At 53.6% G+C, this 27,923-nt stretch overlaps 1 protein-coding gene across 1 annotated transcript; it reads left to right on the top strand.

Annotated features, from left to right (window-relative positions):
- LOC145339756 (inactive carboxypeptidase-like protein X2) lies at positions 1-27,716 on the top strand (the record flags this gene model as incomplete). Its single annotated transcript, XM_080184285.1, has 3 exons — positions 1-140; positions 15,380-15,479; positions 27,482-27,716. Coding segments are annotated over 3 exons (458 nt in total), but the record flags the coding sequence as incomplete, so codon positions are not given.
- Between the last annotated feature and the right edge of the window lie 207 nt (positions 27,717-27,923).

Raw genomic sequence — 27,923 nt, 5'->3', positions numbered from 1 at the left:
GTATGAATGATTTCAGTTACCTCCACACAAACTGCTTTGAAATCACTGTTGAATTGAGTTGTGACAAATATCCTCATCAGAGTGAACTTCCAACAGAGTGGGAAAATAATAAAGAATCCCTTCTGATCTACATGGAACAGGTTAGTGAGCACCACTGTCCTTGTGGATAGAGGCAGAGGGTCATTTAACAGGGCTGATTTGTCCTTTAACCACCCGTCCATAAACAGGAAGGTGTTTTTGATTTGCTTACCCTTAGTGGTGTGTTTCCCAGCCCCTCAGCTATAAAGAAATCGAATTTCCAATGAATAATCCAGCAGCATATTCAAGATAGGATGAACTCAGAGGGTTAGTTTAGTGTAGACAGTAAAACTACTGGAGTTATTACAGAGCTTTCTATGCACTCACTGAGTGAAGGGGGTCAGAGAAAGAAAGATTTACTGTGCAAATTGTAGTTTGAGAGTACAGAATTGCAGGCCAGTCTGTATTGCTTCACAGAAGATGACACTGGATAATTCACTTTTCAAATTGCTCCCATCTCCACAATTAGCATGTCTTCTAGGCAATCAATGTTGCAGACAATGGTATGGCGTTTACTGTGGGAAGGATAAAAGTGGAATTCATAGCTGGACACAGCCCCTCTTCTGAGCTGCAGCTGGTCTGGTCTACAAGGCAATATCACTAGTTTCATCAGTGAGGTGCTGGTCTCACATGACTCCTACCTCTCCATTTTAACTATCTTAACCACTGAGACAATGTTCCAATCACAGGTGGCACAGTGATTAGCACTGCTGTCTCACAGTGCCAGGGACCCGGGGCAGCACGGTGACACAGTGATTCACACTGCTGTCTCACAGTGCCAGGGACCCTGGGCAGCACGGTGACACAGTGATTAGCACTGCTGTCTCACAGTGCCAGGGACCCGGGGCAGCACGGTGACTCAGTGATTAGCGCTGCTGTCTCACAGTGCCAGGGACCCGGGGCAGCACGGTGACACAGTGATTAGCACTGCTGTCTCACAGTGCCAGGGACCCGGGGCAGCACGGTGACACAGTGATTAGCACTGCTGTCTCACAGTGCCAGGGACCCGGGGCAGCACGGTGACACAGTGATTAGCACTGCTGTCTCACAGTGCCAGGGACATGGGGCAGCACGGTGACACAGTGATTCACACTGCTGTCTCACAGTGCCAGGGACCCGGGGCAGCACGGTGACACAGTGATTAGCATTGCTGTCTCACAGCGCCAGGGACCCGGGGCAGCACGGTGACACAGTGATTCACACTGCTGTCTCACAGTGCCAGGGACCCGGGGCAGCACGGTGACACAGTGATTAGCACTGCTGTCTCACAGTGCCAGGGACATGGGGCAGCACGGTGATACAGTGATTCACACTGCTGTCTCACAGTGCCAGGGACCCGGGGCAGCACGGTGACACAGTGATTCACACTGCTGTCTCACAGTGCCAGGGACCCGGGGCAGCACGGTGACACAGTGATTCACACTGCTGTCTCACAGTGCCAGGGACCCGGGGCAGCACGGTGACACAGTGATTCACACTGCTGTCTCACAGTGCCAGGGACCCGGGGCAGCACGGTGACACAGTGATTCACACTGCTGTCTCACAGTGCCAGGGACCCGGGGCAGCACGGTGACACAGTGATTAGCACTGCTGTCTCACAGTGCCAGGGACCCGGGGCAGCACGGTGACACAGTGATTCACACTGCTGTCTCACAGTGCCAGGGACCCGGGGCAGCACGGTGACACAGTGATTCACACTGCTGTCTCACAGTGCCAGGGACCCGGGGCAGCACGGTGACACAGTGATTCACACTGCTGTCTCACAGTGCCAGGGACCCGGGGCAGCACGGTGACACAGTGATTAGCACTGCTGCCTCACAGTGCCAGGGACCCGGGGCAGCACGGTGACACAGTGATTCACACTGCTGTCTCACAGTGCCAGGGACATGGGGCAGCACGGTGACACAGTGATTAGCATTGCTGTCTCACAGAGCCAGGGACCCGGGGCAGCACGGTGACACAGTGGTTGGCACTGCTGTCTCACAGTGCCAGGGACCCGGGGCAGCACGGTGACACAGTGATTAGCACTGCTGTCTCACAGTGCCAGGGACCCGGGGCAGCACGGTGACACAGTGATTCACACTGCTGTCTCACAGTGCCAGGGACCCGGGGCAGCACGGTGACACAGTGATTAGCACTGCTGTCTCACAGTGCCAGGGACCCGGGGCAGCACGGTGACACAGTGATTCACACTGCTGCCTCACAGTGCCAGGGACCCAGGGCAGCACGGTGACACAGTGATTCACACTGCTGTCTCACAGTGCCAGGGACCCGGGGCAGCACGGTGACACAGTGATTCACACTGCTGTCTCACAGTGCCAGGGACCCGGGGCAGCACGGTGACACAGTGATTCACACTGCTGCCTCACAGTGCCAGGGACCCAGGGCAGCACGGTGACACAGTGATTCACACTGCTGTCTCACAGTGCCAGGGACCCGGGGCAGCACGGTGACACAGTGATTCACACTGCTGTCTCACAGTGCCAGAGACCCGGGGCAGCACGGTGACACAGTGATTAGCACTGCTGTCTCACAGTGCCAGGGACCCGGGGCAGCACGGTGACACAGTGATTCACACTGCTGTCTCACAGTGCCAGGGACCCGGGGCAGCACGGTGACACAGTGATTCACACTGCTGTCTCACAGTGCCAGGGACCCGGGGCAGCACGGTGACACAGTGATTCACACTGCTGTCTCACAGTGCCAGGGACCCGGGGCAGCACGGTGACACAGTGATTCACACTGCTGTCTCACAGTGCCAGGGACCCGGGGCAGCACGGTGACACAGTGATTCACACTGCTGTCTGACAGTGCCAGGGACCCGGGGCAGCACGGTGACACAGTGATTAGCACTGCTGTCTCACAGTGCCAGGGACCCGGGGCAGCACGGTGACACAGTGATTCACACTGCTGTCTCACAGTGCCAGGGACCCGGGGCAGCACGGTGACACAGTGATTCACACTGCTGTCTCACAGTGCCAGGGACCCGGGGCAGCACGGTGACACAGTGATTAGCACTGCTGTCTCACAGTGCCAGGGACTCGGGGCAGCACGGTGACACAGTGATTCACACTGCTGTCTCACAGTGCCAGGGACCCGGGGCAGCACGGTGACACAGTGATTAGCACTGCTGTCTCACAGTGCCAGGGACCCGGGGCAGCACGGTGACACAGTGATTCACACTGCTGTCTCACAGTGCCAGGGACCCGGGGCAGCACGGTGACACAGTGATTAGCACTGCTGTCTCACAGTGCCAGGGACCCGGGGCAGCACGGTGACACAGTGATTAGCACTGCTGTCTCACAGTGCCAGGGACCCGGGGCAGCACGGTGACACAGTGATTCACACTGCTGTCTCACAGTGCCAGGGACCCGGGGCAGCACGGTGACACAGTGATTAGCACTGCTGTCTCACAGTGCCAGGGACCCGGGGCAGCACGGTGACACAGTGATTAGCACTGCTGTCTCACAGTGCCAGGGACCCGGGGCAGCACGGTGACACAGTGATTAGCACTGCTGTCTCACAGTGCCAGGGACCCGGGGCAGCACGGTGACACAGTGATTAGCACTGCTGTCTCACAGTGCCAGGGACCCGGGGCAGCACGGTGACAATGTGATTCACACTGCTGTCTCACAGTGCCAGGGACCCGGGGCAGCACGGTGACACAGTGATTCACACTGCTGTCTCACAGCGCCAGGGACCCGGGGCAGCACGGTGACACAGTGATTAGCACTGCTGTCTCACAGCGCCAGGGACCCGGGGCAGCACGGTGACACAGTGATTAGCACTGCTGTCTCACAGCGCCAGGGACCCGGGGCAGCACGGTGACACAGTGATTCACACTGCTGTCTCACAGTGCCAGCGACCCGGGGCAGCACGGTGACACAGTGATTAGCACTGCTGTCTCACAGTGCCAGGGACCCGGGGCAGCACGGTGACACAGTGATTCACACTGCTGTCTCACAGCGCCAGGGACCCGGGGCAGCACGGTGACACAGTGATTAGCGCTGCTGTCTCACAGCGCCAGGGACCCGGGGCAGCACGGTGACACAGTGATTAGCGCTGCTGTCTCACAGTGCCAGGGACCCGGGGCAGCACGGTGACACAGTGATTCACACTGCTGTCTCACAGTGCCAGGGACCCGGGGCAGCACGGTGACACAGTGATTCACACTGCTGTCTGACAGTGCCAGGGACCCGGGGCAGCACGGTGACACAGTGATTAGCACTGCTGTCTCACAGTGCCAGGGACCCGGGGCAGCACGGTGACACAGTGATTCACACTGCTGTCTCACAGTGCCAGGGACCCGGGGCAGCACGGTGACACAGTGATTCACACTGCTGTCTCACAGTGCCAGGGACCCGGGGCAGCACGGTGACACAGTGATTAGCACTGCTGTCTCACAGTGCCAGGGACTCGGGGCAGCACGGTGACACAGTGATTCACACTGCTGTCTCACAGTGCCAGGGACCCGGGGCAGCACGGTGACACAGTGATTAGCACTGCTGTCTCACAGTGCCAGGGACCCGGGGCAGCACGGTGACACAGTGATTCACACTGCTGTCTCACAGTGCCAGGGACCCGGGGCAGCACGGTGACACAGTGATTAGCACTGCTGTCTCACAGTGCCAGGGACCCGGGGCAGCACGGTGACACAGTGATTAGCACTGCTGTCTCACAGTGCCAGGGACCCGGGGCAGCACGGTGACACAGTGATTCACACTGCTGTCTCACAGTGCCAGGGACCCGGGGCAGCACGGTGACACAGTGATTAGCACTGCTGTCTCACAGTGCCAGGGACCCGGGGCAGCACGGTGACACAGTGATTAGCACTGCTGTCTCACAGTGCCAGGGACCCGGGGCAGCACGGTGACACAGTGATTAGCACTGCTGTCTCACAGTGCCAGGGACCCGGGGCAGCACGGTGACAATGTGATTCACACTGCTGTCTCACAGTGCCAGGGACCCGGGGCAGCACGGTGACACAGTGATTCACACTGCTGTCTCACAGTGCCAGGGACCCGGGGCAGCACGGTGACACAGTGATTCACACTGCTGTCTCACAGCGCCAGGGACCCGGGGCAGCACGGTGACACAGTGATTAGCACTGCTGCCTCACAGCGCCAGGGACCCGGGGCAGCACGGTGACACAGTGATTAGCACTGCTGTCTCACAGCGCCAGGGACCCGGGGCAGCACGGTGACACAGTGATTCACACTGCTGTCTCACAGTGCCAGCGACCCGGGGCAGCACGGTGACACAGTGATTAGCACTGCTGTCTCACAGTGCCAGGGACCCGGGGCAGCACGGTGACACAGTGATTCACACTGCTGTCTCACAGCGCCAGGGACCCGGGGCAGCACGGTGACACAGTGATTAGCGCTGCTGTCTCACAGCGCCAGGGACCCGGGGCAGCACGGTGACACAGTGATTAGCGCTGCTGTCTCACAGTGCCAGGGACCCGGGGCAGCACGGTGACACAGTGATTCACACTGCTGTCTCACAGTGCCAGGGACCCGGGGCAGCACGGTGACACAGTGATTCACACTGCTCTCTCACAGTGCCAGGGACCCGGGGCAGCACGGTGACACAGTGATTAGCACTGCTGTCTCACAGTGCCAGGGACCCGGGGCAGCACTGTGACACAATGATTCACACTGCTGTCTCACAGTGCCAGGGACCCGGGGCAGCACGGTGACACAGTGATTCACACTGCTGTCTCACAGTGCCAGGGACCCGGGGCAGCACGGTGACACAGTGATTCACACTGCTGTCTCACAGTGCCAGGGACCCGGGGCAGCACTGTGACACAGTGATTAGCACTGCTGTCTCACAGTGCCAGGGACCCGTGGCAGCACGGTGACACAGTGATTAGCACTGCTGTCTCACAGTGCCAGGGATCTGGGTTTTATTCTTGGCTTGGGTCACTGTCTGTGTGGACCCTGCACCTTCTCCCTGTTTTTGCATGGGTTCCCGGTTTCCTTCCACAGTCCAAAAGACGAGCTATTTTGGTAGATTGGCCATGCTAAATTCTCCCTCAGTGTACCCAAACAGGCGCCATACTGTGGCAAGTTTGGGATTTTCACAGTAACTTCATTGCAGTGTTAATGTCAGCCTACTTGTGCCTAATATATAAACTTTGCTAGTGAGTTGAGGAACAGGGAGAGAGAGTGCAGATTAACATGTGGCTGCAGGGATGGTGTAGGAGAGAGGGTTTCAGTTACTTGGATAATTGGAGCACATGCTGGGGAAGGTGGGACCTGTACAAACAGGACGGTTTGCACCTGAACCAGAGGGGCACCAATACCTTGGGAAGGAAATTTGCTATGGCTCTTCGGGGGGGGCTTAAACTAATTTGTCAGGGGGATGGGAAAATGAGCTGTTGTCCAAAAGCCAGTGTTGAGGGTTGTGAGATACTGAGGAAGGTATCAAGGTCGCAGGAGTGTACAGGCAGACAGGATGGTGGGTTGAAGTGTATCTACTTCAATGTAAAGAGCATCAGGAATAAGGTAGGTGAACTTGGAGCGTGGATTGGTACTTGTGACTATGATGTTGTGGCCATTGCGGAGCCTTGGTTAGAACAGGGACAGGAATGGTTGTTGGTATTTATGGGGTATAGATGTTTCAGTAAGAGTAGGGAAGGTGGTAAAAGAGGTGGAGGAGTAACATTGTTAATCAGGATAGTTTAACGGCTGCTGAAAGGCAGTTTGAGGGGGATCTGCCTACTGAGGTCATATGGCCTGAAGTTAGAAATAGGAAAGGATCGGTCACGTTGTTAGGAGTTTTCTGCAGGTCCCCAAATAGTAATAGAGATGTGGAGGAGGAAATGGCAAAGCAGATTATGGATAGGTGTGGAGGTCACAGGGTAGTTATCATGGGTGACTTTAACTTTCCAAATATTGATCAGAACCTTTACAGGTCGAATAGTTCAGATGGGACACTTTTTGTACAATGTGTGCAGGAGGGTTTCCTGACACAATAACTGGATAAGCCGACAAGAGATGGGGCCACATTGGACTTGGTACTGGGTAATGAACCAGGCCAAGTGTTAGATTTGTTTGTGGGAGAGCACTTTGGAGATAGTGATCACAATTCAGTGTCCTTCATTATTGCAATGGAGAGGGATAGGGTCACACGGCAGGTTTATAATTGGGGCCGGAGTACTTATGATGCGATTAGGTAAAAATTAGGGAGCGTAAGATGGGAACAGAAACTGTCAGGTATGGGCACAAATGAAAAGTGGAGCTTGTTTAAGGAACAAATACTGTGTGTCCTTGATAGGTATGTCCCTGGCAGGCAGGGAGGAAATGGCCGAGTGAGGAAACCATGGTTCACAAAGGAGATTGAATGTCTTGTCAAGAGGAAAAAGGAAGCGTATGTAAGGATAGAAAAACAAGGTTCAGTTGGGTCACTTGAGGGTTACGCGGTAGATAAGAATGACTTAAAAAAAGGGCTTAGGAGAGCTAGGAGGGGGCACGAGAAGTCCTTGGTGGGTCAGATAAAGGAAAACCCCAAGCTTTTTACTCTTACTTGAGAAATAAAAGAATGACCAGGGTGAGGTTAGGGCCAGACAAGGATAGTAGTGGGAACTTTGCATGGAGTCAGAAGAGATAGTGAGGCATTGAATGAATACTTTTCTTCACTGTTCACTAAGGAGAGGGGCCATGTTTTTGCAGATGAGTGTGTGATACAGACTGATAGGATTGGAGGAGGTAGATGTTCTGAGGGAAGATATATTAGCAATTTTAAAAAATCTGAGGGTCGATAAGTCCCCTGGGCCAGATGGGATATACCCTAGGATACTTTGGGAGAGAACAGATGAGATTGCGGAGCCTTTAGCTTTGATCTTTGGATTCTCTCTGTCCACGGGGATTGTGCCAGAGGACTGGAGAGTGGCAAATGTTGTTCCTCTCTTCAAGAAAGGAAATAGGAATAACCCTGGTAATTATAGGCCAGTTAGTCTAACTTTGGTGGTCGTAAGTTAATGAAAAGGGTCCTGAGAGATAGGATTTATAACCATTTGGAAAGGTGCAGTTTAATCCAGGATAGTCAGCACAGTTTCATGAGGGGTAAGTCCTGTCTCACAAATTTGAATGAATTCTTTGAGGAGGGTCACTAGGCTGAACTCGAAGGTTCACTAGGCTGATACCGGAGATGAGGGGGTTGGACTATGAAGAGAGATTATATCGACTGGGTCTGTACTCGTTGGAGTTTAGAAGGATGAGGGGGGATCTTATAGAGACGAATAAGATAATGAAGGGGATGGATAGGGTAGAGGTAGAGAGATTCTTCCCACTTAAAAAGGAAAACAGAACTGGAGGGCACAACCTCAAAATAAGGGGGGCGGCAGTTTAGATCAGAGTTGGTCTGAGAGTTGGAGAAAAAGAACGTTTTCACTCAAAGGGTGGTGAATCTCTGGAATTCTCTGCCCGTTGAAGTGGTGGAGGCTGCCTCGCTAAATATTTTTAAGAAGCGGGTTGATGGGTTCTTGATAAGAGAGGGGATTAAGGGTTATGGGGAGAGGGCGGGAAAGTGGAACTGAGCCACAACAGATCAGCCATGATCTTATTGAATGGCGGGGCAGGCTCGAAGGGCTAGATGGCCTACTCCTGCTCCTATTTCTTATGTTCTTATGTAGGAGGTAACTAAGTGTGTAGATGAAGATAGAGCAATTAATGTCGTATACATGGATTTTAGTAAGGTGTTTGATGAGGTTCCCCATGGTAGGCTCATGAAGAAAGTAAGGAGGTGTGGGATAGAAGGAAATTTGGCTGTTTGGATAAGTAACTGTCTGTCTCACAGAATACAGAGGGTGGTGCTGGAGGGAAAATTTTCAGACTGGAGGCCAGTTACCAGCGATGTACCACAGGGATCAGTGCTGGGTCCTCTGCTATTTGTGATTTTTATCAATGATTTGGAAGAGGGGGCTGAAGGGTGGGTCAGTAAATTTGCTGATGACACCAAGATTGGTGGAGTAATGGATGAGGTGGAGGGCTCTTGTAGGCTGCAAAGAGACATTGATAGGATGCAGAGCTGGGCAGAAAAGTGGTAGATGGAGTTTAACCCTGATAAGTGTGAAGTGATTAATTTTGGTAGAACAAACTTGAATGTGGATTACAGGGTCAACGGCAGGGTTCTGAGGAATGTGGAGGAACAGAGAGATCTTGGGGTTCATATCCACAGATATCTGAAGAGTGCAGAGGAGATTTACCAGGCTGCTGCCTGGTTTGGAGGGTAGGTCTTATGAGGAAAGGTTGAGGGAGCTGAGGCTTTTCTCTTTAGAGCGGAGGAGGATGAGAGGCGACTTAATAGAGGTTTATAAGATGATGAGGGGGATAAATAGAGTGGACGTTCAGAGACTGTTTCCTCGGGTGGATGTAGCTGTTACTGGGGGACATAACTATAAGGTTGATGGTGGGAGATATAGGAGGGATGTCCGACTTAGATTCTTTACTCAGAGAGTGGTTGGGGTGTGGAATGCACTGCCTGCTGTGATAGTGGAGTCGGACACTTTAGGAACTTTCAAGCGGTTATTGGACAGGCACATGGAGCACACCAGAATGGTAGGGAGTGGGATAGCTTGATCTTGGGTTCGGACATAGCTCAGCACAACATTGCGGGCCGAAGGGCCTGTACTGTGCTGTAATGTTCTATGTTTAAGGGTTAAAGGGAGGTTGTAGGGCTCATTGCCGAGCAGCTGAATTGGAGCAGTTGGGCAGGCTTGGTTTTCTCTCTGCAGCCTACAATTGTGGTTAGGGTCCCTTCAGAGATAAGAAGGGGCAAGTGTGTTCACACCTGCCCAAACAGCCTCTTTTATTCAGAGTCACAGACAGACATCGCTCCAGCTGTCTTAGAAGGTTCATGCCAAACTTTTAAAATGTTAGAAGTTAGCCATGGTGATTATATAAAAATATAGAATGTTTAGCCTTCACCCTCAGACAGTCCACAGTCCTCTCCAAACATCGAATCTACTGTTGATCACCCTTGTGAGCTGTGACAAAGAACAGTACAGGAACAGGCCTTTCAGCCCTCCAAACCTGTACCCACCGTGCTGCCCGACTGAACTAAAACCATATACACTTACAGAGTCCGTATCTTTCCATTCCCACCCTATTCATGGATTTGTCTAATTGTCCCTTAAATGTCGCTATCATACCTGCCCCCCCCACCCCGCCAGCAGTGAGTTCCAGACATTCACCACCCTCTGTGTAAAAAACCTGCCTCGTACATTTCCTCTAAACTTTTCCCCATACACCTTAAACCTGTGTCCCTGAGCAATTCATTTTCCGAAGGAAAAGCTTCTGACTATCCACTCTGTGGAGATGCCGGCATTGGACTGGGGTAAACACAGTAAAAAGTCTGACAACACCAGGTTTTAGTCCAACCGATTTATTTGTCATAAACTCACTAGCTTTCGCGGGATTCCCTCTTCGTCAGGTGAATGGAGAGTTCTGGCCTCAGACAGAGCATATAAAGCACAGACAGTTTACAGAATACTGATTAGAATATGAATCTTTACACCTAACCTGCTGTTCAAGTCTAGAAGTGGCCGACAATGTACATAAGAACATAAGAAATAGGAGCAGGAGTAGGCCAACTAGCCCTTCGAGCCTGCCCCGCCATTCAATAAGATCATGGCTGATCTGTCGTGGCTCAGTTCCACATTCCCGCCCTCTCCCCATAACCCTTAATCCCCTCTCTTATCAAAAACCCATCAACCGGCGTCTTAAAAATATTTAGCGAGGCAACCTCCACCACTTCAACGGGCAGAGAATTCCAGAGATTCACCACCCTTTGAGTGAAGAAGTTCCTCCTCAACTCCGTTCTAAACCGCCCCCCCTTTATCTTGAGGCTGTGCCCTCTAGTCCTACTATCCTTTCTGAGCGGGAAGAGTCTCTCCACCTCTATCCTATCCATCCCATTCATCATCTTATACGTCTCAATGAGATCTCCCCTCATTCTTCTAAACTCTAACAAGTACAAGCCTAGTTTATTCAGCCTCTCCTCATAGCTCAACCCCCTCAACTCCGGTATCAGCCTAGTAAACCTCCTCTGCACTCCCTCCAAGGCCAAAATATCCTTGCGTAAGTACGGCGCTCAAAACTGCACACAGTACTCCAGCTGCGGCCTCACCAATGCCCTATACAGCTGCAGCAAGACCTCCCTACTTTTATATTCAATCCCCCTCGCTATGAAGGCCAGCATCCCATTCGCCTTCCTGACCACCTGCTGCACCTGCAAGCTGGGTTTTTGCGACTCATGCACAAGGACCCCGAGGTCCCTCTGCACCGTTGCCTGCTGCAGTTTTTCTCCACGTAAGTAATAATCCTTCCTACCATTCTTCCTACCAAAGTGGACCACCTCACACTTGCCAACATGAAATTCCATTTGCCATTTCCTGGCCCATTCGCCCAGCCTATCTAGATCCTTCTGCAGACTCTCCCCACCCTCCGCACAATTTGCCTTTCCACCAATTTTGGTGTCATCAGCAAATTTCGACACCATACACTCGGTTCCCTCCTCCAGATCATCTATAGAAATGGTAAATAGCTGAGGCCCCAGCACCGACCCCTGGGGCACTCCACTAGTCACCATCCGCCAATCCGAATAGCACCCATTGACCCCCACTCTCTGCCTCCTATTTGACAACCAATCCTCTATCCACGCTAACACCCTACCCCCAACTCCATGTCCCCCGACCTTCTGCAATAACCTCTTGTGAGGTACTTTGTCAATCGCCTTCTGAAAATCCAGAAAGACCACATCCACCGGCTCTCCTCTATCCACCGCCCTAGACACATCCTCATAGAACTCCAGTAAATTTGTCAGACACGACTTCCCTTTAACGAAACCGTGCTGCGTCTGCTCTATCAAGCAATTCCCCTCAAGATGCCTCGCTATTTCCTCCTTGATGACGGATTCTAACATTTTACCTACAACAGACGTTAAACTAACCGGCCTATAATTCCCCGCCTTTTGCCTGGCACCCTTCTTAAACAACGGCGTAACATTAGCCGTTTTCCAATCTTCCGGCACTTCCCCGGAATCCAGCAACATCTGGAAAATAACCACCAAGGCATCCACTATAACCTCCGCCATTTCTTTCAGAACCCTCGGATGAATTCCATCCGGTCCTGGGGACTTGTCCACAATCAGCCCCTCCAGTCTGTCGAGCACCACCTCTCTAGTAACAGTAATGTCATCGTGACCCTCCAGTCCTACCACCTTTCCATCTCTAACGTCCGGCAAATTATTCACGTCCTCCTCCGTGAAGACCGAAACAAAAAAGTTATTCAAGACCTCAGCCATATCCCCATCCCCTACCACTAAGTGGAAGGAGCACTGATCACAGGTTAAAGAGATGTGTATTGTCTCCAGACAGTACAGTGAGTGAGGTTTTACAAACCCAGGCAAGTCACGGGGGTTACAGATAGTGTGACATGAACCCAAGATCCCTGTTGAGACCGTCCTCATGTGTGCGGAACTTGGCTATCAGTCTCTGCTCAGCGACTCTGCGCTGTCGTGTGTCATGAAGGCCACCTTGGAGAACGCTTACCCGAAGGCCAGAGGCTGAATGCCCGTGACCACTGAAGTGTTCGCCAACAGGAAGGGAACAGTCTTGCCTGGTGATTGTCGAGCGATGTTCATTCATCCGTTGTCCTAGCGTCTGCATGGTCTCCCCAATGTACCATGCTTCGGGACATCCTTTCTTGCAACGTATCAGGTAGACAATGTTGGCCAACCTGCAAGAGTATTTACCATGTACCTGGTGGATGGTATTCTCACGTGTGATGATGGTATCCATGTCGATGATCTGGCATGTCTTGCAGAGGTTGCTGTGGCAGGGTTGTGTGGTATTGTGGTCACTGTTCTCCTGAAGGCTGGGTAGTTTGCTGCGAACAATGATCTGTTTGAGGTTGTGCGGTTGTTTGAAGGCAAGAATTAGGGGTGTGGGGATGGCCCTGGTGAGATGTTTGTCTTCATCAATGATATGTTGAAGACTCCGGAGAAGATGTCGTAGCTTCTCCGCTCCGGGGAAGTACTGGATGATAAAGGGTACTCTGTCCACCGTGTCCCGTGTTTGTCTTCTGAGGAGGTTGGTGCGATTTTTCACTGTGGTGCAATGGAACTGTCGATCGATGAGTTGAGCGTCATGTCCTGTTCTTATGAGGGCATCTTTCAGCGTCTGCAGGTGTCCGTCACAATCCTCCTCATCTGAGCAGATCCTGTGTATATGGAGGGTTTGTCCGTAGGGGATGGCTTCTTTAACATGTTTCGGGTGGAAGCTGGAGAAGTGGAGCATTGTGAGGTTATCCGTGGGTTTGCGGTACAGTGAGGTGCTGAGGTGACCGTCCTTAATGGAGATGCGTGTGTCCAAGAATGTAACCGATTCCAGAGAGTAGTCCATGGTGAGTCTGATGGTGGGATGGAACTTGTTGATGTCATCATATAGTTGTTTCAGTGATTGTTCACCGTGAATCCAAAGGTGAAGAAGTCTTGTTCGAAGCTGTGCATGAAGACGTTGGTATATTGAGGTGTGAATTTGGTCCCCATGGCTGTTCCGTGTGTCTGGATGAAGAACTGGTTGTTGAAGGTGAAGACATTGTGGTCCAGGATAAAGCGGATGAGTTGTAAAATTGCATCTGGAAACTGGCAGTTGTCAGCATTGAGTACTGAGGTACAGTGCTCCTTCCACTCACATTGTCGACCACTTTAGGACTTGAACAGCAGGTTAGGTGTAAAGATTCACATTCTAATCAGTAATCTGTAAACTGTCTGTGCTTTATATGCTCTGTCTGAGGCCAGAACTCTCCATTCACCTGAAGAAGAGGGAAACATAGAACATAGAACACTACAGCACAAACAGGCCCTTCGGCCCACGAGTTGCGCCGATCACATCAACACCTACCAATCTATAGACCTATCTATAACCCCCAATCCCATTAAACCCCATATACTCATCCAGAAGTCTTTTAAAAGACCCCAGCGAGTTCGCCTCCACCACCACTGACGGCTCGAAAGCTCGAAACCTCAAAAGCTGGTGAGTTTACTATCAAATAAATCGGTTGGACTTAAACCTGGTGTTGTCAGACTTCTTACTGTATCCACTCTGTCGATGCCTCTCATAATCTTGTAGACTTCTATCAGGTCTCCCCTCAACCTCCATCATTCCAGTGAGAACAAACCAAGTTTCTCCAACCTCTCCTCATAGCTAATGCCCTCCATACCAGGCAACATCCTGGTAAATCTTTTCTGTCCCCTCTCCAAAGCCTCCACATCCTTCTGATAGTGTGGTGACCAGAATTGAACACTATATTCCAAGTGAGGACTAACTAAGGTTCTATAAAGCTGCAACATGACTTGCCAATTTTTAAACTCAATGCCTCGGCCGATGAAGGCAAGCATGCCGTGTGCCTTCTCGACTACCTTCTCCACCTGCATTGCCACTTTCAGTGACCTGTGGACATGTACACCCAGATCCCTCTGCCTATCAATACTCTTAAGGGTTCTGCCATTTACTGTAATTCCAACATGAATTAAACCTTCCAAAATGCATTATCTCACAATTGTCTGGATTAAACTCCATCTGCCATCTCTCTGCCCAAGTCTCCAACTGATCCAAATCCTGATGTATCCTCTGACAATCCTCTTCACTATCCCAAACTCCACTAAGATTTCTCTCAAAGCCTCAGCAATTTCCTCCCCTGCCTCTCTCAGTATTCTGGGATAGATCCCATCCGGCCCTGGGGATTTGAGGGCTTTTTAAGATGCCCAATACCTCCTCCTATTTGATATCAACATGAGCCAGAATATCTACACACCTTACCCTAGGCTCAAGTTCCTCTCTTTGGTGAATTCTGAGGTAAAGTATTCATTTGGTATCTCACCCATTTCTTCTGGTTCCACGTATAGATTCCCTTCACCATCCTCGAGTGGACCATCCCTTTCTCTGGCCTCCCTCTTGCTCTTGACACATGTATAAAATGCCTTCGAATTTTCTTTAATCCTGTTTGCCCAGGACTTTTCATGACTCCCTCCCAACTCCTCCTTTAAATTCCTTTCTACTTTCTTTATATTCTTCAAGGGCTTCACCTTCCGAAACCTTTTAGACTTTACAAATGCTTCCCTTTCCTTTTTGACAAGGCTGATAATATCCCACCTTATCCAGGCTTCCCGATATTTGCCACATTTATCCTTTATCCTCACAGGTGCATGCCAGTCCTGAATTCCAATGAACTGATATTTGAAAGCCTCCCACATGTTGGATGTTGACTTATTTATTGACCTTTCCCCTGTGCAGGTACACCGAGGTATAAAGGGTGTTGTTAGGGATGGTGTTGGCAATGGTATCAGTGGAGCCATCATTGTAGTCGATGGGATTAACCATGACATACGGACAGGTAAGGGTCAAAGTTTATTAATCATCCCGGGATGAGAGTAAAAGTCAGGAGACAACCTGGGATGATGGTGAGGGGTCAGAGTGTACTGGGGTATACCAAGGTGAGGGGTCAGAGTGTACTGGGGTAAACCAGGGTGAGGGGTCAGAGTGTACTGGGGTATACCAGGGTGAGGGGTCAGAGTGTACTGGGGTATACCAGGGTGAGGGGTCAGAGTGTACTGGGGTATACCACGGGGAGGGGTCAGAGTGTACTGGGGTATACCAGGGTGAGGGGTCAGAGTGTACTGGGGTAAACCAGGGTGAGGGGTCAGAGTGTACTGGGGTATACCAGGGTGAGGGGTCAGAGTGTACTGGGGTATCACAGGGTGAGGGGTCAGAGTGTACTGGGGTATACCAGGGTGAGGGGTCAGAGTGTACTGGGGTATACCAGGGTGTGGGGTCAGAGTGTACTGGGGTATACCAGGGTGTGGGGTCAGAGTGTACTGGGGTATACCAGGGTGAGGGGTCAGAGTGTAATCGGGTAAACCAGGGTGTGGGGTCAGAGTGTACTGGGGTATACCAGGGTGAGGGGTCAGAGTGTACTTGGGTATACCAGGGTGAGGGGTCAGAGTGTACTTGGGTATACCAGGGTGAGGGGTCAGAGTGTACTTGGGTATACCAGGGTGAGGGGTCAGAGTGTACTGGGGTATACCAGGGTGAGGGGTCAGAGTGTACTGGGGTATACCAGGGTGAGGGGTCAGAGTGTACTTGGGTATACCAGGGTGAGGGGTCAGAGTGTACTTGGGTATACCAGGGTGAGGGGTCAGAGTGTACTGGGGTATACCAGGGTGAGGGGTCAGAGTGTACTGGGGTACACCAGGGTGTGGGGTCAGAGGGTACTGGGGAATACCAGGGTGTGGGGTCAGAGTGTACTGGGGTATACCAGGGTGTGGGGTCAGAGTGTACTGGGGTATACCAGGGTGTGGGGTCAGAGTGTACTGGGGTATACCAGGGTGAGGGGTCAGAGTGTACTGGGGTATACCAGGGTGTGGGGTGAGAGAGTACTGGGGTATACCAGTGTGTGGGGTCAGAGTGTACTGGGGTATACCAGGTAAGAGGGCATGGGATCTAAGGGGCTTTGGCCTTGTGGATCCAGAACTGGCTTGCCTGCAGAAGGCAGAGAGTGGTTGTGGATGGGTCTTTTTCTGAATGGAGGTCAGTCACCAGTGGAGTGCCCCAGGGATCTGTTCTGGGACCCTTGCTGTTTGTCATTTTCATAAATGACCTGGATGAGGAAGTGGAGGGATGGGTAAGTAAGTTCGCTGATGACACGAAGGTCGGTGGTGTTGTGGATGGTCTGGAAGGATGGCAACAGTTGCAGCAGGACATAAATAGGATGCAGGACTGGGCGGAGAAGTGGCAGATGGACTTCAACGCGGATAAATGTGTAGTCGTCCATTTTGGCAGAACCAATGGGATGAGCGAGTACACTATCAAGGGCAGGAGTCTGAGTAGTGTTGAAGAGCAGAAGGATCTCGGGGTCCGGGTCCACAGGACTCTTAAATCGGCCTCGCAGGTGGAAGAGGTGGTCAAGAAGGCGTATGGTGTACTGGCCTTCATTAATCGAGGGATTGAGTTTAGGAGTCGGGAGGTAATGCTGCAACTTTATAAGACCCTTGTCAGGCCTCATTTGGAGTACTATGCGCAGTTCTGGTCACCTCACTATAGGAAAGACGTAGAAGCTATTGAAAGGGTACAGAGGAGATTTACAAGGATGTTGCCTGGACTGGGAGGCATGCCTTATGAAGTTAGGTTGAGGGAGCTGGGACTCTTTTCCCTGGAGAGACGAAGGTTGAGAGGCGACCTGATAGAAGTTTATAAAATGTTGAGTGGAATAGATAGGGTGGAATCTCAGAGGCTATTTCCCCGGGTTGAAATGGTCGCTACGAGAGGACACAGATTTAAGGTGCGGGGAGGAAAGTACAGAAGTGATGTTAGGGGTAAGTTTTTCACTCAGAGGGTGGTGAGTGAATGGAATCGGCTGCCGTCAGTGGTGGTGGAGGCGAACTAGCTGGGGTCTTTTAAAAGACTTCTGGATGAGTATATGGGGTTTAATGGGATTGGGGGTTATAGATAGGTCTATAGATTGGTAGGTGTTGATGTGATCGGCGCAACTCGTGGGCCGAAGGGCCTGTTTGTGCTGTAGTGTTCTATGTTCTAAACGAGGCTGAGGGGTCAGAGTGTACTGGGATATACCAGGGCGAGTGGTCAGACTGTACTAGGATGTACCAGGGTGAGGGGCCAGAGTGTACTCGGGTATACAGGGTGAGGGGTCAGAGTGTAATCGGGTAAACCAGGGTGAGGGGTCAGACTGTACTGGGGTATACCAGGGTGAGGGGTCAGAGTGTACTGGGATATACCAGGGTGAGGGGTCAGAATGTACTGGGGTATACCAGGGTGAGGGGTCAGAGTGTACTGGGGTATACCAGGGTGTGGGGTCAGAGTGTACTGGGGTATACCACGGGGAGGGGTCAGAGTGTACTGGGGTATACCAGGGTGAGGGGTCAGAGTGTACTGGGGTATACCAGGGTGAGGGGTCAGAGTGTACTGGGGTATACCACGGGGAGGGGTCAGAGTGTACTGGGGTAAACCAGGGTGAGGGGTCAGCGTGTACTGGGGTATACCAGGGTGAGGGGTCAGAGTGTACTGGGGTATACCAGGGTGTGGGGTCAGACTGTACTGGGGTATACCAGGGTGAGGGGTCAGATTGTACTGGGGAATACCAGGGTGTGGGGTCAGATTGTACTGGGGTATACCAGGGTGAGGGGTCAGAGTGTACTGGGGTATACCAGGGTGTGGGGTCAGATTGTACTGGGGTATACCAGGGTGAGGGGTCAGATTGTACTGGGGTATCACAGGGTGAGGGGTCAGAGTGTACTGGGGTATACCAGGGTGTGGGGTCAGATTGTACTGGGGTATACCAGGGTGAGGGGTCAGAGTGTACTGGGGTATACCAGGGTGAGGGGTCAGAGTGTACTGGGGTATACCAGGGTGTGGGGTCAGAGTGTACTGGGGTAGACCAGGGTGAGGGGTCAGAGTGTACTGGGATATACCACAGGGTGTGGGGTCAGAGTGTAATCGGGTAAACCAGGGTGAGGGGTCAGAGTGTACTGGGGTATACCACGGGGAGGGTCAGAGTGTACTGGGGAATACCACAGGGAGGGGTCAGAGTGTACTGGGGTATACCAGGGTGAGGGGTCAGAGTGTACTGGGGTATACCACAGGGAGGGGTCAGAGTGTACTGGGGTATACCAGGGTGTGGGGTCAGAGTGTACTGGGGTATACCACAGGGAGGGGTCGGAGTGTACTGGGGTATACCAGGGTGAGGGGTCAGACTGTACTGGGGTATACCAGGGTGTGGGGTCAGAGTGTACTGGGGTATACCACAGGGAGGGGTCGGAGTGTACTGGGGTATACCAGGGTGAGGGGTCAGACTGTACTGGGGTATACCAGGGTGTGGGGTCAGAGTGTACTGCGGTATACCAGGGTGAGGGGTCAGAGTGTACTGGGGTATACCACAGGGAGGGGTCAGAGTGTACTGGGGTATACCAGGGTGAGGGGTCAGAGTGTACTGGGGTATACCACAGGGAGGGGTCAGAGTGTACTGGGGTACACCAGGGTGTGGGGTCAGAGTGTACTGGGGTATACCACAGGGAGGGGTCAGAGTGTACTGGGGTATACCAGGGTGAGGGGTCAGAGTGTACTGGGGTATACCACAGGGAGGGGTCAGAGTGTACTGGGGTACACCAGGGTGTGGGGTCAGAGTGTACTGGGGTATACCAGGGTGAGGGGTCAGAGTGTACTGGGGTATACCAGGGTATGGGGTCAGACTGTACTGGGGTATACCAGGGTGAGGGGTCAGAGTGTACTGGGGTATACCAGGGTATGGGGTCAGACTGTACTGGGGTATACCAGGGTGAGGGGTCAGAGTGTACTGGGGTATACCAGGGTGAGGGGTCAGAGTGTACTGGGGTATACCAGGGTATGGGGTCAGACTGTACTGGGGTATACCAGGGTGAGGGGTCAGAGTGTACTGGGGTATACCAGGGTGTGGGGTCAGAGTGTACAAGGGTATACCAGGGTGAGGGGTCAGAGTGTACTGGGGTACACCAGGGTGAGGGGTCAGAGTGTACTGGGGTAAACCAGGGTGTGGGGTCAGAGTGTACTGGGGTATACCAGGGTGTGGAGTCAGAGTGTACTGGGGTATACCAGGGGGAGGGGCCAGAGTGTACTAGGGTATACCAGGGTGAGGGGTCGGAGTGTACTGGGGTATACCAGGGTTAGGGGTCAGACTGTACTGGGGTATACCAGGGTGAGGGGTCAGAGTGTACTAGGGTATACCAGGGTGAGGGGTCGGAGTGTACTGGGGTATACCAGGGTTAGGGGTCAGACTGTACTGGGGTATACCAGGGTGTGGGGTCAGAGTGTACTGGGGTATACCACAGGGAGGGGTCAGAGTGTACTGGGGTACACCAGGGTGTGGGGTCAGAGTGTACTGGGGTATACCACGGGGTGGGGTCAGAGTGTAATCGGGTAAACCAGGGTGAGGGGTCAGAGTGTACTGGGGTATACCAGGGTGAGGGGTCAAACTGTACTGGGGTATACCAGGGTGAGGGGTCAGAGTGTACTGGGGTATACCAGGGTGAGGGGTCAGAGTGTACTGGGGTATACCAGGGTGAGGGGTCAAACTGTACTGGGGTATACCAGGGTGTGGGGTCAGAGTGTACTGGGGTATACCACAGGGAGGGGTCAGAGTGTACTGGGGTACACCAGGGTGAGGGGTCAGAGTGTACTGGGGTATACCACGGGGTGGGGTCAGAGTGTAATCGGGTAAACCAGGGTGAGGGGTCAGAGTGTACTGGGGTATACCAGGGTGAGGGGTCAAACTGTACTGGGGTATACCAGGGTGAGGGGTCAAAGTGTACTGGGGTATACCAGGGTGAGGGGTCAGAGTGTACTGGGGTATACCAGGGTGAGGGGTCAAACTGTACTGGGGTATACCAGGGTGAGGGGTCAGAGTGTACTGGGGTATACCAGGGTATGGGGTCAGAGTGTACTGGGGTATACCAGGGTGAGGGGTCAGAGTGTACTGGGGTAGACCAGGGTGAGGGGTCAGAGTGTACTGGGATATACCACAGGGTGTGGGGTCAGAGTGTAATCGGGTAAACCAGGGTGAGGGGTCAGAGTGTACTGGGGTATACCACGGGGAGGGTCAGAGTGTACTGGGGAATACCACAGGGAGGGGTCAGAGTGTACTGGGGTATACCAGGGTGAGGGGTCAGAGTGTACTGGGGTATACCACAGGGAGGGGTCAGAGTGTACTGGGGTATACCAGGGTGTGGGGTCAGAGTGTACTGGGGTATACCACAGGGAGGGGTCAGAGTGTACTGGGGTATATCAGGGTGAGGGGTCAGAGTGTACTGGGGTATACCAGGGTGAGGGGTCAGAGTGTACTGGGGCATACCAGGGTGTGGGGTCAGAGTGTACTGCGGTATACCAGGGTGAGGGGTCAGAATGTACTGGGGTATACCAGGGTGAGGGGTCAGAATGTACTGGGGTATACCAGGGTGAGGGGTCAGAGTGTACTGGGGTATACCACAGGGAGGGGTCAGAGTGTACTGGGGTATACCAGGGTGTGGGGTCAGAGTGTACTGGGGTATACCAGGGTGAGGGGTCAGAATGTACTGGGGTATACCAGGGTGAGGAGTCAGAGTGTACCGCGGTATACCAGGGTGAGGGGTCAGAGTGTACTGGGGTATACCACAGGGAGGGGTCAGAGTGTACTGGGGTATACCAGGGTGAGGGGTCAGAGTGTACTGGGGTATACCACAGGGAGGGGTCAGAGTGTACTGGGGTACACCAGGGTGTGGGGTCAGAGTGTACTGGGGTATACCAGGGTGAGGGGTCAGAGTGTACTGGGGTATACCACAGGGAGGGGTCAGAGTGTACTGGGGTACACCAGGGTGTGGCGTCAGAGTGTACTGGGGTATACCAGGGTGAGGGGTCAGAGTGTACTGGGGTATACCAGGGTATGGGGTCAGACTGTACTGGGGTATACCAGGGTGAGGGGTCAGAGTGTACTGGGGTATACCAGGGTATGGGGTCAGACTGTACTGGGGTATACCAGGGTGAGGGGTCAGAGTGTACTGGGGTATACCAGGGTGAGGGGTCAGAGTGTACTGGGGTATACCAGGGTATGGGGTCAGACTGTACTGGGGTATACCAGGGTGTGGGGTCAGAGTGTACAAGGGTATACCAGGGTGAGGGGTCAGAGTGTACTGGGGTACACCAGGGTGTGGGGTCAGAGTGTACTGGGGTACACCAGGGTGAGGGGTCAGAGTGTACTGGGGTACACCAGGGTGTGGGGTCAGAGTGTACTGGGGTATACCAGGGTGAGGGGTCAGAGTGTACTGGGGTATACCAGGGTATGGGGTCAGACTGTACTGGGGTATACCAGGGTGAGGGGTCAGAGTGTACTGGGGTATACCAGGGTGTGGGGTCAGAGTGTACAAGGGTATACCAGGGTGAGGGGTCAGAGTGTACTGGGGTACACCAGGGTGAGGGGTCAGAGTGTACTGGGGTAAACCAGGGTGTGGGGTCAGAGTGTACTGGGGTATACCAGGGTGTGGAGTCAGAGTGTACTGGGGTATACCAGGGGGAGGGGCCAGAGTGTACTAGGGTATACCAGGGTGAGGGGTCGGAGTGTACTGGGGTATACCAGGGTTAGGGGTCAGACTGTACTGGGGTATACCAGGGTGTGGGGTCAGAGTGTACTGGGGTATACCACAGGGAGGGGTCAGAGTGTACTGGGGTACACCAGGGTGAGGGGTCAGAGTGTACTGGGGTATACCACGGGGTGGGGTCAGAGTGTAATCGGGTAAACCAGGGTGAGGGGTCAGAGTGTACTGGGGTATACCAGGGTGAGGGGTCAAACTGTACTGGGGTATACCAGGGTGAGGGGTCAGACTGTACTGGGGTATACCAGGGTGAGGGGTCAGAGTGTACTGGGGTATACCAGGGTGAGGGGTCAAACTGTACTGGGGTATACCAGGGTGTGGGGTCAGAGTGTACTGGGGTATACCACAGGGAGGGGTCAGAGTGTACTGGGGTACACCAGGGTGAGGGCTCAGAGTGTACTGGGGTATACCACGGGGTGGGGTCAGAGTGTAATCGGGTAAACCAGGGTGAGGGGTCAGAGTGTACTGGGGTATACCAGGGTGAGGGGTCAAACTGTACTGGGGTATACCAGGGTGAGGGGTCAGAGTGTACTGGGGTATACCAGGGTGAGGGGTCAGAGTGTACTGGGGTATACCAGGGTGAGGGGTCAAACTGTACTGGGGTATACCAGGGTGAGGGGTCAGAGTGTACTGGGGTATACCAGGGTGAGGGGTCAGAGTGTACTGGGGTATACCAGGGTGTGGGGTCAGAGTGTACTGGGGTATACCAGGGTGAGGGGTGGAGTGTACTGGGGTATAGGAGGGTGAGGGGTCAGATTGTACTGGGGTATACCAGGGTGAGGGGTCAGAGTGTACTGGGGTATACCAGGGTGCGGGGTCAGAGTGTACTGGGGTATACCAGAGTGAGGGGTCAGAGTGTACTGGGGTATACCACAGGGAGGGGTCAGAGTGTACTGGGGTATACCAGGGTGAGGGGTCAGAGTGTACTGGGGTATACCAGGGTGAGGGGTCAGAGTGTACTGGGGTATACCAGGGTGTGGGGTCAGAGTGTACTGGGGTATACCAGGGTGAGGGGTCAGAGTGTACTGGGGTATACCAGGGTGAGGAGTCAGAGTGTACTGGGGTATACCACAGGGAGGGGTCAGAGTGTACTGGGGTACACCAGGGTGAGGGGTCAGAGTGTACTGGGGTATACCACGGGGTGGGGTCAGAGTGTAATCGGGTAAACCAGGGTGAGGGGTCAGAGTGTACTGGGGTATACCACAGGGAGGGGTCAGAGTGTACTGGGGTATATCAGGGTGAGGGGTCAGAGTGTACTGGGGTATACCACAGGGAGGGGTCAGAGTGTACTGGGGTATACCAGGGTGAGGGGTCAGAGTGTACTGGGGTATACCACGGGGAGGGGTCAGAGTGTACTGGGGTATACCAGGGTGAGGGGTCAGAGTGTACTGGGGTATACCAGGGTGAGGGGTCAGAGTGTACTGGGGTATACCAGGGTGAGGGGTCAGAGTGTACTGGGGTATACCAGGGTGAGGGGTCAGAGTGTACTGGGGTACAACAGGGTGTGGGGTCAGAGTGTACTGGGGTATACCAGGGTGTGGGGTCAGAGTGTACTGGGGTATACCAGGGTGTGGGGTCAGACTGTACTGGGGTATACCAGGGTGAGGGGTCAGACTGTACTGGGGTATACCAGGGTGTGGGGTCAGAGTGTACTGGGGTATACCAGGGTGAGGGGTCAGACTGTACTGGGGTATACCAGGGTGTGGGGTCAGAGTGTACTGGGGTATACCAGGGTGTGGGGTCAGAGTGTACTGGGGTATACCAGGGTGAGGGGTCAGACTGTACTGGGGTATACCAGGGTGTGGGGTCAGAGTGTACTGGGGTATACCAGGGTGTGGGGTCAGAGTGTACTGGGGTATACCAGGGTGAGGGGTCAGAGTGTACTGGGATATACCAGGGTGAGGGGTCGGAGTGTACTGGGATATACCACAGGGAGGGGTCAGAGTGTACTGGGGTATACCAGGGTGAGGGGTCAGAGTGTACTGGGGTATACCAGGGTGAGGGGTCCGAGTGTACTGGGGTATACCACAGGGAGGGGTCAGAGTGTACTGGGGTATACCAGGGTGTGGGGTCAGAGTGTACTGGGATATACCAGGGTGTGGGGTCAGAGTGTACTGGGGTATACCAGGGTGTGGGGTCAGAGTGTACTGGGGTATACCAGGGTGTGTGGTCAGAGTGTACTGGGGTATACCAGGGTGAGGGGTCAGAGTGTACTGGGGTATACCAGGGTGTGGGGTCAGAGTGTACTGGGGTATACCAGGGTGAGGGGTCAGAGTGTACTCGGGTATACCAGGGTGTGGGGTCAGAGTGTACTGGGGTATACCAGGGTGAGGGGTCAGAGTGTACTGGGGTATACCAGGGTGAGGGGTCAGAGTGTACTGGGGTATACCAGGGTGAGGGGTCAGAGTGTACTGGGGTATACCAGGGTGTGGGGTCAGAGTGTACTGGGATATACCAGGGTGTGGGGTCAGAGTGTACTGGGGTATACCAGGGTGTGGGGTCAGAGTGTACTGGGGTATACCAGGGTGTGGGGTCAGAGTGTACTGGGGTATACCAGGGTGAGGGGTCAGAGTGTACTGGGGTATACCAGGGTGTGGGGTCAGAGTGTACTGGGGTATACCAGGGTGAGGGGTCAGAGTGTACTGGGGTATACCAGGGTGAGGGGTCCGAGTGTACTGGGGTATACCACAGGGAGGGGTCAGAGTGTACTGGGGTATACCAGGGTGTGGGGTCAGAGTGTACTGGGATATACCAGGGTGTGGGGTCAGAGTGTACTGGGGTATACCAGGGTGTGGGGTCAGAGTGTACTGGGGTATACCAGGGTGTGGGGTCAGAGTGTACTGGGGTATACCAGGGTGAGGGGTCAGAGTGTACTGGGGTATACCAGGGTGTGGGGTCAGAGTGTACTGGGGTATACCAGGGTGAGGGGTCAGAGTGTACTGGGGTATACCAGGGTGTGGGGTCAGAGTGTACTGGGGTATACCAGGGTGTGGGGTCAGAGTGTACTGGGGTATACCAGGGTGAGGGGTCAGAGTGTACTGGGGTATACCAGGGTGAGGGGTCAGTGTGTACTGGGGTATACCAGGGTGAGGGGTCAGAGTGTACTGGGGTATACCAGGGTGTGGGGTCAGAGTGTACTGGGGTATACCAGGGTGTGGGGTCAGAGTGTTGTTTGTAATTTTTATTAATGATCTGGATGAGGGTATAGTTGGGTGGATTAGTAAATTTGCTGATGACACCAAAGTTGGAGGTGTGGTAGATTGTGAGGAAGGGTGTCATAGTCTGCAGGGAGACTTAGATAGGTTGCAGAGCTGGGCCGAGAGGTGGCGGATGGAATTTAATGCGGAGAAGTGTGAGGTAATTCACTTTGGTAGGAGCAACAGATGTGTTGAGTATAGGGCTAACGGGAGGACTTTGAATAGTGTGGATGAACAGAGGGATCTAGGTGTGTGTGTACATAGATCCCTGAAAGTTGGGAATCAAGTAGATAAGGTTGTCAAGAAGGCGTACGGTGTCTTGGCGTTTATTGGTAGGGGGATTGAATTTAGGAGTCGCAGTGTAATGTTGCAACTGTACACTACTCTAGTGCGGCCGCACTTGGAGTACTGTGTGCAGTTCTGGTCCCCGCATTACAAGAAGGATGTGGAGGCGTTGGAGAGGGTGCAGAGGAGGTTTACTAGGATGTTGCCTGGTATGGTGGGGAGGTCCTATGAGGAGAGACTGAGGGATCTAGGGTTGTTTTCGTTGGGAAGAAGGCGGCTAAGAGGGGATCTTATTGAAACATATAAGATGATTAGGGGTTTAGATAGGGTGGATAGTGATAGCCTTTTTCCTCGGATGGAGAAAGCTAGCACGAGGGGGCATGACTTTAAATTAAGGGGGGGTAGCTACAGGACGGATGTCAGGGGTAGGTTCTTTACCCAGCGGGTGGTGAGGGATTGGAATGCCCTGCCTGCTGCAGTTGTAGATGCGTCTAGTTTGGGGGCGTTTAAGAGATCTCTGGATAGGTTTATGGACGAAAAGGGATTGGTATAGGCTAGTGGGTCATTGTTTTTGTAACTGGTCGGCGCAACATCGTGGGCCGAAGGGCCTGTTCTGCGCTGTAATGTTCTATGTTCTATGTTCTATGTTCTATGTACTGGGGTATACCAGGGTGAGGGGTCAGAGTGTACTGGGGTATACCAGGGTGAGGGGTCAGAGTGTACTGGGGTATACCAGGGTGTGGGGTCAGAGTGTACTGGGGTATACCAGGGTGAGGGGTCAGAGTGTACTGGGGTATACCCGGGTGAGGGGTCAGAGTGTACTGGGGTATACCAGGGTGTGGGGTCAGAGTGTACTGGGGTATACCAGGGTGAGGGGTCAGAGTGTACTGGGGTATACCAGGGTGAGGGGTCGGAGTGTACTGGGGTATACCAGGGTGAGGGGTCGGAGTGTACTGGGGTATACCAGGGTGAGGGGTCAGAGTGTACTGGGGTATACCAGGGTGAGGGGTCGGAGTGTACTGGGGTATACCAGGGTGTGGGGTCAGAGTGTACTGGGGTATACCAGGGTGAGGGGTCAGAGTGTACTGGGGTATACCAGGGTGTGGGGTCAGAGTGTACTGGGGTATACCAGGGTGAGGGGTCAGAGTGTACTGGGGTATACCAGGGTGAGGGGTCGGAGTGTACTGGGGTATACCAGGGTGAGGGGTCAGAGTGTACTGGGGTATACCAGGGTGTGGGGTCAGAGTGTACTGGGGTATACCAGGGTGAGGGGTCAGAGTGTACTGGGGTATACCAGGGTGTGGGGTCAGAGTGTACTGGGGTATACCAGGGTGAGGGGTCAGAGTGTACTGGGGTATACCAGGGTGTGGGGTCAGAGTGTACTGGGGTATACCAGGGTGAGGGGTCAGATTGTACTGGGGTATACCAGGGTGTGGGGTCAGAGTGTACTGGGGTATACCAGGGTGAGGGGTCAGAGTGTACTGGGGTATCACAGGGTGAGGGGTCAGAGTGTACTGGGGTATACCAGGGTGAGGGGTCAGAGTGTACTGGGGTATACCAGGGTGTGGGGTCAGAGTGTACTGGGGTATACCAGTGTGAGGGGTCAGAGTGTACTGGGGTATACCAGGGTGAGGGGTCAGAGTGTACTGGGGTATACCAGGGTGAGGGGTCAGAGTGTACTGGGGTATACCAGGGTGAGGGGTGGTTGAACCTGTTGATGAATCTTGTTCCTTGTTCTCACACAGCGGTGGATGGAGATTATTGGCGTTTGTTGAATCCGGGCGATTACGAGGTGACGGCGAAGGCTGACGGTTTCCTGTCACAAACCCAGCACTGTCGTGTTCGCTTTGATAAACGGCCAACAATCTGTGACTTTGTTCTGAGACGCAGATCCCAGGGAGACCGAGACAGCGACTCGCCTTCCAAACAGCCCCGCCGTTCAAAATCCAGACCCAGGGGCTGAGGCCTGTGTGACCGACACCCCCCACCCCCACCCCACCCCCACCCGACACACCCCCCACCCCCACCCCACCCCCACCCGACACACCCCCCACCCCCACCCCACCCCCACCCGACACACACCCCCACCCCCACCCGACACACACCCCCACCCCCACCCGACACACACCCCCACCCCCACCCGACACACACCCCTACCCCCACCCCGACACACACCCCACCCCCACC

The sequence above is a fragment of the Carcharhinus amblyrhynchos genome, unplaced genomic scaffold (assembly GCF_965287045.1).
Source record: "Carcharhinus amblyrhynchos unplaced genomic scaffold, sCarAmb.v2.hapA scaffold_655, whole genome shotgun sequence".
Lineage (NCBI taxonomy): Eukaryota > Metazoa > Chordata > Chondrichthyes > Carcharhiniformes > Carcharhinidae > Carcharhinus > Carcharhinus amblyrhynchos.
The sequence above is the reverse complement of the archived record's forward strand: the minus strand, read 5'-3'. Positions and strand labels throughout refer to the sequence as shown.